Raw genomic sequence first — 13,718 nt, forward strand, 5'->3', positions numbered from 1 at the left:
TTATTTTGCTTTTTAATCAGTTTTTGTCTTCCAAACATTTTTGCTTTAGACTTTTTCAAGTAAACCAAGGATTTTAAGAACATTTTTCCAGTTTTAACGACATATCTGACACCAGCGACATGTCCGGGAGAAGAAGGGAGAAAGACTGTGAACGCTGTCGGAAATATCAACAAGAAATTAATGAGCTGAAAACACGGATATTTGTTTTGGAATCTGAAAAAGTTCTTCAAGATACCATTCCTGTGTCAACCGATGGTAAGAAGAGCACACTTTTTACAAGAAAAACTGCTACTTTCAACCTAAACCGCAGTGACTCTGTGTCGTTTCCAAAACTGTCTAAAAACCAGAAAGACCGGACTGTTTCTTGGAACAAACTTGGAGCAAAGCCTAAACGATACAAAGATAACGTGAAGTCACCTAAAATACAGCTCACCAACAGATTTTTACCACTTTCAGAGATGGAATTAAATGAAAAAAGGAAAGATGACGTGGCCAAAATACAGCGAGGAGGATCTGTGCCAGGAGCCAAGGTCACGCAGATTGTTTTGGTTGGGGACGGCGCGATAAGTCACGTGACGCATGAAAAGATAAACACACATTCTTTTCCAAGCGCCACTGTTTCTGAGATAACGTCACTCCTTCCAAATATTATGGCTAAGCATGGAGGAGCTAAACAGCTGATTGTGCACGTGGGTGCAGTGGACATGCGGCGGGAACAGACTGAAGTTTTGAAAAAAGACTTCTTGAAGTTATTCGACGTGCTTGATAAAATGGAAATCAAAACATTCATAAGTGGACCTCTTCCAAACATCGACAGGAGGATAAACAAGTTTAGCCGGCTTCTTCAGCTGAACACATGGCTGTCCAAAGAGTGTTCCCCGAGAGGACTACACTACATTGAGAACTTCTATCTATTCTGGAAACGAGAGGACCTGTTTAAGAGAAATGGCCCCCACCTATGCAGAGGTGGAGTGAGGGTGCTGACAGAGAACCTGCTCCACGCCCTGAGGCATTGGACTGGGCCTGGACAGGGTCCTGGGCAGATAGTTAGAGAAGAGAGGAATGAGAGAAGAATTCCTGCTCCATCAGCCAGAGACCGAGCCAATGTTTCAACATCAAAAGCACCACAACCTCAGCCTCCACCAAAGGATTCATCAGCAGCTGCTCCACCACCACCAGCAAAGGATTCAGCTCCAGCTGCTCCACATTCACCTCCACCGCCTCCAGCAAAGGAACAATCTTCCAAGGCCTTGGACCCATCTGTGACAAGCCCAACAACATCCCTGTCATCGCCCCTGCCTTCACACCAGCCCTGGGTTCCCCCTGCAACATCTACTCCCACTAAAGATTCATCATTCTCCTTCTCATCTCCACTCACCCATGGGCCTTCCCAGCCATTTTGAAAGTCTGATCAAATCAGGCATTAAGATGGCTCCACTCACGCCCAATATAGCAAGGGCTATGTCAATACTTATCAACTCTTCCCTGCACAAGCCGACTACACCAACAAAAGCCCCACCACCCATCCCCCCTCGCCTCTCACCTGGTCCCAAACTCTCCTTGGCTACAAAAGCCCCACCACCCATCCAACCTCACCTTTCACCTGGTATCTCCCATAGCTAGGATGCACTGGGTCTCAGCGTTGCCGGGACTTATTGTCACATTAAAAATCAAACCAACCCGGGGCCCTATGTAAAAAGAGCCCCCCCTAGTGCTATTTCTGTAGTCACATCATCACACAGATGGAAAAACAAAATGCGAGTCAGGCCCAATCTGAGAAATGTGATTCATATTCCCTGTGAAAAGATAAAGCCCAGTCCCACTGAAACTAGTCTGAAACTTGCTGTGCTAAATGTCAGATCCTTATGCAACAAATCTCTCTTAATTAATCATTTAATTTCTTCTTATAATCTTGATTTTATGTTTTTAACTGAAACATGGCTTGACAAAAACACAGGAAATGTAGTTCTGATAGAATCTGCTCCACCCAACTTTAAGTTTGAATCTGAAACACGAGAAAACAAAAAAGGGGGTGGAGTCTGTGCTGTCTTTAGAGATGAAATAATTACCCGCAGGTTGTCTTTTGGGGTGTTTTCATCATTTGAGTATGTATCCTTTAAAATGGAGCTAAAACGGTCTCCATCCATTCTCTTCATTGTTTTATACAAGCCTCCCCAGCACTGCCAACGTTTTATTGATGATTTTACTGAGATGCTTTCAGTCGTATGCACAGACTTTGATGTTTTGGTCATTACAGGTGATTTCAATGTGCATGTTGATAATATTTGTGACAGAAACGCTAAAGAGCTTGATGCTGTCCTTGAAACCTTCAGTCTTACTCAGCATGTGAGAGGCCCCACCCACAGCAAAGGGCACACTCTAGATCTCATAATTACAAAGGGGTTAATTTTTCAAATGTTAATGTGATCGATGTTGCTTTGTCTGATCATTTCTGTGTCTTCTTTGACATGTCTGTTTCTCCCAAACCACCGGTTGGTCCTGCAGTTGTTCAGAGGAGACACATAAGTGATGGCACAGGTGCACTGTTTATGGAAATGATAAACTTTGAAAATTTCTTATGTTCTAATGTAAATGATTTGTTTAACTCTGTTACATCTAGTGTTTTGAATGTTCTGGACACCATCGCCCCTATGAAGGCTAAAATGGTTAAAAATAAGCAGAAGGCGCCGTGGAGAAATGATGATTCGGTCAGGGCACAGAAAAGGGAGTGCCGCAGGGCCGAACGGAAATGGCGCAAGTCAAAGCTCCAGGTTCAAAAAGAGATTTACAAAGAGAAGCTGAACATGTACAAACTAATCTTATGTAGAACTAGGGAAAGATATTTCTCTGAAATAATTGGAAGCTGCAGTAACAACTCGCGTGTCCTGTTTGCCACAGTAAACAGATTAACAAACCCTCCAGCTCAGCTGCCGTTAGAACTCATTTCCACATCCAAGTGTAATGAGTTTGCATTATTCTTTAATGACAAAGTTCAGGGCATTAAAAATGCTATAAATCCCACAATGCAAAAAATTACCCTAAAACCACCAAGACACTTAGAGCTAACTCACTTTGCACCAGTAACTGACAAAACTGTCCATGAGATCATCACCAGTCTGAGTTCATCTACATGCTGCCTCGATGTGTTACCCTCCAGATTTCTAAAGTCTGTGCTGAACAGTTTGTTAGCACCATTCACTCACATAGTTAACATGTCGCTTCAATCTGGAACATTCCCAATGTCTTTGAAAACTGCGGTCATAAAGCCTCTCCTAAAGAAGAGCAGTCTTGATGCCGCAGTACTGAGTCATTACCGGCCCATCTCTAATCTGCCATTTTGGGGCAAAGTCCTTGAAAAGGTTGTTTACCAACAGCTCACAGATTTCCTCTTAATAAACAACTCATTTGATGTTTTTCAGTCAGGTTTTAGACCTCATCACAGCACTGAGACTGCTCTGGTCAAGGTGACAAATGACATCCGCCTGAACACTGACACGGGCAAAGCCTCAGTCTTAATTCTGTTAGATCTGAGTGCTGCTTTTGACCCTGTCGATCATGGGATCCTCTTACAGAGACTAGAGGACTGGGTGGGCATCACTGGCACTACCCTAAACTGGTTAAGGTCCTATCTGAAAGACAGGAAGTACTTTGTTGAAATTGGTAGCTGTGTCTCAGACCACATGACCCTGACCTGTGGAGTGCCCCAAGGGTCAGTCCTGGGTCCCCTTCTGTTCAACCTCTACATGCTGTCGTTAGGTCAGTTGATACGCAGTGAAAATGTGTCCTTTCACAATTATGCAGACGACACTCAGATCTATGTTTCACTATCGGCAGGTGACTATGGACCAGTAGATTCACTCTGTCACTGCATCCAACAGATCAGTTTGTGGATGCAAAACAACTTTCTCCAGCTGAACTCAGACAAGACTGAAATAATCGTTTTTGGCCCACAGAAACAAAGAGAAAGTGTTAGCGGTCACCTCCAGAGTCTCGCTCTAAAACCTACAAACCAAATTAGAAATCTGGGGGTAATAATGGACTCAGACTTGAACTTTAATAGCCACGTCAAATCAATAACATCAGCAGCTTTTTACCATCTAAAAAACATTGCCAAAATCAAAAATATAGTGTCAAAACCAGATTTAGAGAGACTTATCCATGCGTTTGTCTCCAGTAGATTAGACTCCTGTAACGGCCTGCTCACTGGTCTCTCCAAACGAGTTGTAAAACAGCTGCAGTACATCCAGAACGCTGCTGCTCGGGTCCTGACCAGAACCAGGAAGTATGATCACATTAGTCCTGTTCTCAGGTCTCTGCACTGGCCCCTGTGGCTCAGAGAAGAGACTTTAAAGCAGCTCTGCTTGTGTACAAGTCTCTCCATGGCCTAGCACCAAAGTACATCTTGGATATGTTAGTGCCATATGAACCATCTCGGACTCTGAGGACCGGCCTCCTGCTGGTGCCAGAGTCAGGACTAAACATGGACCGGCCTCCTGCTGGTGCCAGAGTCAGGACTAAACATGAACCGGCCTCCTGCTGGTGCCCAGAGTCAGGACAAAACATGGGGAATCTGCATTTCAGTTTTATGCAGCTAAAATCTGGAACAGTCTTCCTGAAGATGTGAGACAGGCTTCTACACTGACAATGTTCAAATCTAAGCTAAAAACAGTTTTGTTTAGCAGCGCATATGACTGAAAGGATTTTTTCTTTGCAGTCTTCTCTTTTGTTTGTGATTTTATTAGTTTAGAAAATCAGTTGGATTGATAATTTTTAATTTAGTTAATTTTATTGTATTTCTGTTTCTGTAATTTCTTTGTGATTTGAATGCATTTTTCCTGCTGTGTGAAGCACTTTGAATTGCCTTGTGTATGAAATGTGCTCTACAAATAAACTTGCCTTGCCTTGCCTAAAGTCTCTGCAATTAATCATGCATCAAACCTGGAGGATTACAGATGATTTCCAACTTCATAGTATAAAAACATATGTCCACCAACCCAAAAAGTATTATTTATTTTTGTCAAATTAAAGACAAATACTTAAAAAAAAAAAAGTCCTTCATACGCCTATACTGTAACTGAAAAAGGAGGCAGTACCACATTTCTTTCGTCATCCGCACTCATTAAACACTAATTACACTTATTAAGCACATTAAACACTAATTACACTCATTAAGCACATTAAACACTAATTACACTAATTACACTCATTAAACTAGGTGGTGTTTGTCAGTGCTTCCCTCATTGGGCCTGAGGGTGGCACTGTGGTGCGAGCTGTGCTCAGTCATCTCTTTCCTGTTGGAGACAGTGTGTCCGCACTGAACACACGTGTAGCGCCCCCTAGTGTGCTGCCACAGGATGCGCTTCTCTGGGTTAACGCCTGAGGAAAAGGGATACAAATATTAAAACAAAATGTATTTAAGTCAATATTTATATTTGACAATATAAAATATAGAATATTGTGTGTGCTGTTGGTAACTTTTCTGGTGAAGGGTCCACCACTTGTTATTTTGTATTAAAACATAGAGTAAGACAATACTCCACCTCTTTGACTGGAACGTGAGTCCAAACACAAGCAGAACCTGCACCAGAAAAGTTACACATGTAGCTTGTAAATACAGAATGAAGAGAACAGGGGTGAATTGTCCACTGGCCCATTGTTCTGGGCCGGGGTTTTAGAGTAAATTATAAAAATATTCCTACCTCTATTTATCATGCATCCCCTATTTACTCTTTCTCCTTATGTTAAGATGCATCATTACTTTCTATATTCTGAAAGCAAGTGATTGATAGAAACATACCATGACTAGATCTCCAGATGTTTGTGGGAGGGGTTTGAGGAGTCAGTTTGTGTTCTGGAGGTTTCGGTCCCTGGCGACTTTGATCCTCAGGTTGGTTCGCTCCGACTTGAGTCTCCGGGTTTGGAAAGAGTTGAGTGTCGTCTTTGCTAAATAAGGAATTAACGGTTGAATCTATGATCTGCTGAATTAAATGAGGCGGGTTGAGATCCTGGTTTGGGGAGAGGACTGGGGCGTTGTTGGACTGGGTCAGGACCGGAGGAAGCTGCTGCTGCTGCTGCGGCTGGTGCTGCTGCTGGTGCGGCTGCTGCTGGTGCGGCTGCTGCTGGTGCGGCTGCTGCGGCTGGTGCTGCTGCTGCTGCGGCTGGTGCTGCTGCTGCTGGTGCTGCTGCTGCTGGTGCTGCTGCTGCTGGTGCTGCTGCTGCTGCTGCTGGTGCTGCTGCTGCTGCTGCTGTTGCTGCTGCTGCTGTTGCTGGTGCTGCTGCTGCTGTTGCTGCTGCGGCTGCTGCTGCTGCGGCTGCTGCTGCTGCGGCTGCTGCTGCTGCGTTGGTGGTGGAGGGTTCAGATTGTCCTGTAGCGTCGCCGTGGGCCTGGCCGGGTCCACATCCATCGGAGCCGGAGGAGTGGAGGACGAGGGAGCGGGAGCGGGGACCTTGGGCTTGGGCGCTTTGGCACAGGAGCGCAGGTGATGGAGGAGGCCACGGTACGACCGCAGTTTGGCATGACAGCTCTCACACCTGAAGACAGAGAGACATTATTAACGTTTATCTATTATGTCTTTGGACACGTAATCGGTCGATGGGGGTTTTAGTGTTGTAGAATAATAATTGTATTTAGATAAGGATTTATATGGGACAAGGGCAAAAAGGAGAAGACATGGACTGAGCTTGATCGTACTTTTTACATGAATACACCGTTTCCTACTAATTTTCTGTATAAATTGTGTTTTTTGGGAGAACTACTGTGGTTGTCGTCTTAATAAAGTTTTGAGCTATTGCCAGTTTTACGCCACTTCTCCTTAAGTGGACTAATCGATCTGCAGGGCATGTCTTTATTCGACTACAGCCATAGTCTGGTCTGTATTATCTCTGCAAGTTCAGATGGCTGTGATTGACAGGTGGATGAGCCAATCAGGGACACGCATCCGTCTGTATCAACACAAACATGGCTGCTGACGAGGAAAAAATGAAAAGAAAAAACGTAGCATATTTAAGCAGAATCAATGAGTTAATCTGAAGTGAGCAAAGTATGATTTTGTTGTAAATGATCAATGACCAATGAACGTTTCTCATGCGTCACGGACATAAATGGATCTGATTGCACAGAACAGTCACCAAAGGAGCAGAGACCAGAGGAAGTGAAGTGAAGTATCAAATTTATGAATATTTGAATATTAACAGAGACACCACAGCTTTAATGGTTCCACTTTTATTATTAAATCATAAGTTTTGTTTAGAGTAATATGTAAAATATGGATCTATTATGTTATAGTTTAATACAAAATACTGAAAATGACAATAATGACAAATGCCTTCTTTAACATAATGACAATAACAACACATTACATGCAAGAATTTATATCAATTCACAGAAATGATAGATATAATAATCCAGGGCCAACTATGATTATTCAGTTAATTGATACTATGTCATTTCTATTCAATCTGGACCCCAAAACGTACACCTGATTGTGTAGTGATTTTTAGGTTTGCACCCCAATAAGTTTGATTTCATGAAGCTGCTCACATCGTATTGGGAAAGTAATGTACCAGAATTAAAGAAAATTAAAGACTTATTGTTTTGTGTCAATAATTGTTATATCGTGATTGTTTCTTCTCACACCCTCATATATGGGACACATTTTAAGTTGTTGCTACAAACATCAACATCATTTCCACTCTTATTTGTGACGGTGCACTGTACTCGTAGATGTGTTTTTGCTTTGCCTAGGCCAGTGGTTATTAACCTGGGTTCGACAGAGGTCAAGACACACATCAGACTCATATGACTCGTGCTGCAGTGAATTTGGTGCGCTCAGTTGTCGACTTGTGACGTGATGGTATGTCTTATTTTCTTTCTTAATATTTTAGACTGAATCAAAGCCCACCTTTCTGGGCAACGTCTTGATACCAGCTTGAACCTAAGAGGGCCAAAAGGACCAGGGAAATCGCCCAGAGTCTAACCTGTATCAAAGCTCTCCTTTCTGGGCTAAGTTTTGGCACCAGCCTGGCCCCAAAAGGGCCAAACAGAATAGGGAACAGGCCCCAGAGTTCACCCTGAATCTCAGCCCTCCTTTTAGGGTTAGGTCTTGGCACCAGCCTGGCCCCAAAGGTCAGCCTCTGGGGCCATTTCCCTTAATATAATATCTTTGTGAGCAATCCTTTTCAATGATGCTGCACATAAAAATGAAGAAAAGGAACAGACTTTGTTGCGAAAATGACTTGAGAGCGGCACTTGCCAAGGTGAAGGTGCATTTCTGAACTGGTCTCTGAAAGGCAACAGCTGAAGTCACTGATCTGCAGTAAATATTCATTATGTTTTTGTGTGAAAATCTTGTTTTGATGATTTTGTTCTTTGAACACAGTGATGTTGGTGCACGGTTCATTTTGTGCACCAGTAAAATATATACCTATGTTTTGAATTCTGTGGACCCCATGCATGAACCTGACAACCCACATTTTTGCTACTATTTTGTGGGTTGTCAGGTTCATGCATGGGGCCACAGAATTTGAAAAAATATTTAATTTTTCCAATTAAGAAAGGTTCGGTGAATGCGCATATGAAACTGGTGGGGTTCAGTGCCTCCAAAAAGGTTAAGAACCACAGTTCTAGAACAATCATAAGTGTCCTAACTCAGCCCACTGCATTTGAACTGTCCAGCGCCACACTTCTGATTAATGCCAATCCTCCAAGTCAGTTCCTTCTCTGACATGTTCAGAGTGTGCACACAATGAAGATCCCGGTCTTTTCGTGGTAATTGTGGAAGGCATGGAAACAAGCTTGTGCTCTCAAAGTAAACAATCGATAGCAGATTTCAGGTAAACATTTTTTATTTGCACGGAAAATTAAACTTTGTGAAATTAAATACAACTTAAAATTTCTCCAACATAACAAGGAGTCCGACTTTGTGCTCTTGCAAAGTTTGTAAAACATCGCTCTCATTCCCATCTTGATGTCAAAAGAAGAGCGGGTTGATAAATAAAAGAGTCTCTTAAAAGTCTGTCACATTCACCGGATCAACATGGCCAGCGTTGCACCAATATCAGCTAATCCGACTACTGCCATAAGAGTGTTCCTCACTGATGACTCTGGCTCTTCTGCTCTGGAGAATTGAGCAAAGCCGTCCCATGCTTTGTTCCGGACTAGCCACTCTCGATGGTGCGACAGAAAGTACGAGGAGATTTCTTGGCCCACTTGCTCCACGCAGTTTTCTCTTCCGTTTGTCTTCAGAGACTGGCTCACAACGGTCCCGAAGGAGGCTGGAGATACGACCCCAGTTGGTGGTGCCGTCTTCAAAGATGCTCTTGGCCACTTCACTGATGAACGTTACATCGTCTCCCCTGTCCTCCAGAGACAGTCCGTTTATCATACCATCGTATAGGTATCTGTGCTTTTCCAAAAGGCTCTCCACCACTCTCTCCACCACTCTCTTCATTGTAGTCAGCGCCGGCCTTTTCCGCCCGTTGGACTGAGAAATCCCAGTGACATTGAAAAAGTCGCTAAGCAACTGCTTTGTGATGCACACCAGCGTTTCGCGCTCGGGAACTCCGGCGTGCGCGATAGAGAACCGTCTGAGTCTTCGGAGTTTCCCTCCCGCATGTTTTTGGCCAATGGTTCGTTTTTTACGACTAGAGCCATCGTACGCGGATACGGGGAGCCGCTGGAGCCGCTGGAGCCGCTGGAGCCATATTTGCAGCGGGCCTAGTTACCTGCGCGGAAGAATCGGCTGGTCCACAGTGCACAGCGACTCCCCTGCGACTCCATGGAATAAGTCCATGTCTGAGAGTTTCAAAGTTGTTCTTTTCGCTGGAAAATTCATAATATTCATCTCTGCAGATGAAGACAACACGGATTTGTGCGATTGCAATTGAGTTGCTCAAAGTTAACCACTTGTCTGCTCGACAGAATCTCAGAACATCAGAATCAGAGTGGTGTCGTCCTGTCGTGTGCAAAAGTATGACTTCTCCAGCAAGCTATTCAAACTATAAATAATTGACAGGGATTTTCACATTATCATTATCTTATAACAATGTACTAAAACCTCCATGAAAACAAATAAACCCATACACATTTAACTAAATGCAAATATATACATAAACCCCCCCAAAAAACACCTAATAATGATAAAAACCCTTCAACCCCTGTGCCAACCCTATGGTGCTCCCCTACACCTCCTCTGCCTTGGTCCAGCCCTCATTTCTGAACTGGTCTCTGAAAGGCAACAGCTGAAGTCACTGATCTGCAGTAAATATTAATTATTATGTTTTTGTTTTTGTGTGAAAATCTTGTTTTGATGATTTTGTTCTTTGAACACAGGGATGTTGATGCACGGTTCATTTTGTGCACCAGTAAAATATATACCTATGTTTTGAATTCTGTGGCCCCGCCCCCCATGCATGAACCTGACAACCCACATTTTGGAAAAAAGATAGAACTATCAGTGCTCCCCCCCAGGATTTTTTTTAAAGAGATGGTAAATATCTCGTACGGGGTTGCATCTTCCTCCAAGGATGGTTTAACTTACCTTCATAATTTCCAAAGGTACACGCACCCTAAACGTACTATTACATGGTGTGGCGGGGGCGCCATCCCTGAATGTACGTAGCGAGACCCCTGACTATGATAACATACCTTTATCATATTATCTTTCTTTAAAATGTGTTTTTCTTGGATCAATTATTTTGTGGGTTGTCAGGTTCATGCATGGAGCCACAGAATTTAATTTGTTTTCGATGTGGCGTTTCCATCACCAGATAGATGATTGTAATTTGAGCCTTGATTTAAAAACTCACAGGAAGTAGACGTTCGGTTTGTGGTGGTGCCGCTGGTGCTCCATCAGCTTCTGCATGTTCGGGAACGAGCAGCCGCAGCCGGTCGTCGAACACATCATCATTTTACCTGAAGAGGAAAAACACGCGGGTTTGAAAGCAAGTAAAATGTGGATGACTAATGTGTCTTTTAAATCATCAGAGAATAAGGTAAATACTTTCAAAAATTGTGGTCTCAAATACAAGAAATAGTGTTGCGGTTTTCAAGTAATGATGTTTGAATGACTGAGATAGATTCTTACACTTTACGTGAGACAAACATCTTTCAAGTTTACAGTGTTTTTATTGCAAAAAGGAGTCTTGGTAAGGAAAAATAGTCAATTAAAAGTGAAAGATGTATCCGGAAATGAATATCACATCAAAACATGTTGTTTTGGAAATTATGCAAAATTATAATATAATATATATATATATATAATATATAAGTATTTTGGCTATGATTACAGCTATAATGAACCTAAAAAAAAGGACAGAAATGTCTAGTGTAATCTCTCAAACACAGGTATAAACTGATTCTGCCCTTTAATGACATTTATAGACATACTTTAGCACATTTATGAGGCATAGTAAAAATGTCATCTTCATATTGTTATCGAAATGGTGGAAATATATGGATATAGTGGATATTAAATATTAAGGTGTTCATTTTGTCAATATCTGTCCCCCAAACACGAATCCCCCAATGCCATAAAATACAACTTTACTATTAATTTGTGCTTGTAATAAACTCACCTGGAAGAGACTGAGCTGGAATCTCATGGTCTTTGATGTGGCTTTGAAGGGAATTTGAATCTGTGTAAACTCTTTTACAGCCATAAAACGAACATGTCAGCCTCTTGTTTCCTGAAATACACGGTTAAATTAGATAATAAAGTATGACTTATTATATTCAGTTCATTCTTTATCAAGGTAACATTGCGGTTGATAGATTATACAATACTGTATACTTTAAATAGTATACATATGGTTCCAGAACATAAACAGTAGAAGCACGCTAACTAGCGCAAGAGGCTAGTCTAGCTTTAGCTCACTATTTACGCAGCGTTGTGCAAAATCTAGAGACTATGAACATATCTGTTGCTTAATACAAACCTTCGTTACGATTATTTGTGTTTTCCACAGTCACGCCACCTGAAAACATCGTTAGATTTGCAAAAAATACAACGACAAAGATACAAGTAGCGCGTCTTCAACTACAAGCGACTTGAACTACAACGCCCAGTGTGCATTGCGGCAAGCAATGACTTCCGCTAGAAAATAAAAGTGCCTCTTTTAGAGATTTAGATTTTGACACATAAATATAACATAACATTACATTCAGAAGATAAACTGATCAAAATGAAGAAAGTATTTTGGTCAATTCAAAAGTAAGTAAGTAAAACGCCTTTGTATAATGTGGTAATAATGTTCAGTTTATTTTTTCTTTGGGCATTTATGCATTTATTATTGGCAATTAAATAGCACATGCATCATATTTTAGATCAATTATTGCATTTCTCAAGCTTCAAGAGCAGTCACAGGCAGGACAAAGGCATTCAGTGTTTTCCCCATGCTAACACCATATAAACATTTATGCAGCAGTTGACAGACACTGTATGAAACCATGATATATAAATATATTTCTATACAGTTAAAAACATGTCTACAATATATGTATTTTTATCTTCATGCAGTCCCATGCAACATTGGTGTACATTTCACTGCTAGCCTTGCACACAAGTACGAAATCAATTGCATAATATTTTCAGTAGCTAAGCCAAAAAATATTACATAAACTTATAAGACGCCGTAGTTTAGATAATATTGCTCTTATTGTTATTTACAAAAGTCAAGCTGATATGTTCAGTATTTTGGTGATTTGGCAACTTTCAAAACACAAAAAATACACAAAAGCATTACATTTAAATGAAATATAAGGCAACATACAGTATCTTTGTCTAAACCTTTTAACAGTAAGTGCAGCAGTAGAAACCCTGTGCATTAGTCATAAGTGTAAGAGCTCCGAGGTGAAGATGCTGGTTCTATGACGTGTGCTTTTGTGGTTTATGTCTCATCAAACAAAGGTGAGTCGACAGTATTTATACAGCTACCTAAGAAGAACAGCAGAAGGCTAGAGTCACAATATAAACTTACAGTATCCAGTCACGTGCATAATCCTCATAATGAGACGTTTGTAACTGATAAATACAAGTTGTTGCCAGTTATGTTTGAAACACTAACATTTCTATGTTAACGTTTGTTTACATTTGATGTGAATGCAGCAGTATTAATAGCTCTTTGGACTTTGGACCACTATTTTCTCAGTCCTCAGATGATGACAACTAACGTCTGTGCTGTCGCTTCTGGAGATGGTCCAATATGGATTTTTTTCTGCCGATAACAATATTTATAAAATTCACCAAAGCTAGTTCCTATTTTTGTTCACTGGCATTGGCAATATACCCTTTTCGGAATCAGAATTGTTATGCCAAAATAAAAAGACTTTGTATGGTTCTATTGTGCTAAAATGTATAAAAAACATGTGTTCTCATCTCCACAAGACTATCATGCATTATTCTGCATGGAGAATCTTCAAAAGTATGGTTTTAATTGTCTGTTTCCATGGAATTACGCAGGTGACTTTCCACCTTCAAAAAGTTACATACTGTGCCTTTAAGTTATAGTAAAGTTGACAAATCAACTTTTCACTTTCGTACAAATTATGACAAAATGTTTGTTGCATGTTTGTGTAATTGTTTAGTCTAATTGCTCTTCTATTTTTAGTCTTTAGTCTGTTCAGGGACAAATCTGAATAACAGAGTTTGTGATTATCTTTTTCAATTAGTCGTCCAACAATCATTTCTATCGTAAATGAAAACGTTTTATAGATATTTTTT

The 13,718-nt window shown here is 41.3% G+C and overlaps 1 protein-coding gene and 1 pseudogene across 1 annotated transcript; both read right to left on the reverse strand.

Annotated features, from left to right (window-relative positions):
* Nucleotides 1-5,089: 5,089 nt before the first annotated feature.
* On the reverse strand, nucleotides 5,090-12,075 carry LOC140380931 (uncharacterized). The gene is made up of 5 exons (XM_072464914.1): nucleotides 11,935-12,075; nucleotides 11,575-11,685; nucleotides 10,807-10,912; nucleotides 5,798-6,531; nucleotides 5,090-5,376 (listed from the first exon to the last, which is right to left on the reverse strand). The coding sequence occupies exons 1-5, from the start codon at nucleotides 11,981-11,983 to the stop codon at nucleotides 5,207-5,209; spliced, it is 1,170 nt and encodes a 389-aa protein (XP_072321015.1). The 5' UTR covers nucleotides 11,984-12,075; the 3' UTR covers nucleotides 5,090-5,206.
* On the reverse strand, nucleotides 8,997-9,791 carry LOC140381496 (induced myeloid leukemia cell differentiation protein Mcl-1-like; annotated as a pseudogene).
* Nucleotides 12,076-13,718: the final 1,643 nt, after the last annotated feature.

This window comes from Eucyclogobius newberryi, unplaced genomic scaffold (assembly GCF_026437365.1).
Source record: "Eucyclogobius newberryi isolate DKJ021-1_F unplaced genomic scaffold, fEucNew1.0.hap1 SCAF_5, whole genome shotgun sequence".
Lineage (NCBI taxonomy): Eukaryota > Metazoa > Chordata > Actinopteri > Gobiiformes > Gobiidae > Eucyclogobius > Eucyclogobius newberryi.

What these genes read in the sequence shown, in the direction of transcription:
- LOC140380931 (XM_072464914.1), bottom strand. Translation starts at nt 11,983, where the DNA reads ATGTTTTCAGGTGGCGTGACTGTGGAAAACACAAATAATCGTAACGAA. An exon ending in AAACCGAACGTCTACTTCCT is followed by an intron (nt 6,532 to 10,806) that starts GTGAGTTTTTAA and finishes CTCTGTCTTCAG; the next exon opens with GTGTGAGAGCTGTCATGCCA. An exon ending in CATCTGGAGATCTAGTCATG is followed by an intron (nt 5,377 to 5,797) that starts GTATGTTTCTAT and finishes CCTTTTCCTCAG; the next exon opens with GCGTTAACCCAGAGAAGCGC.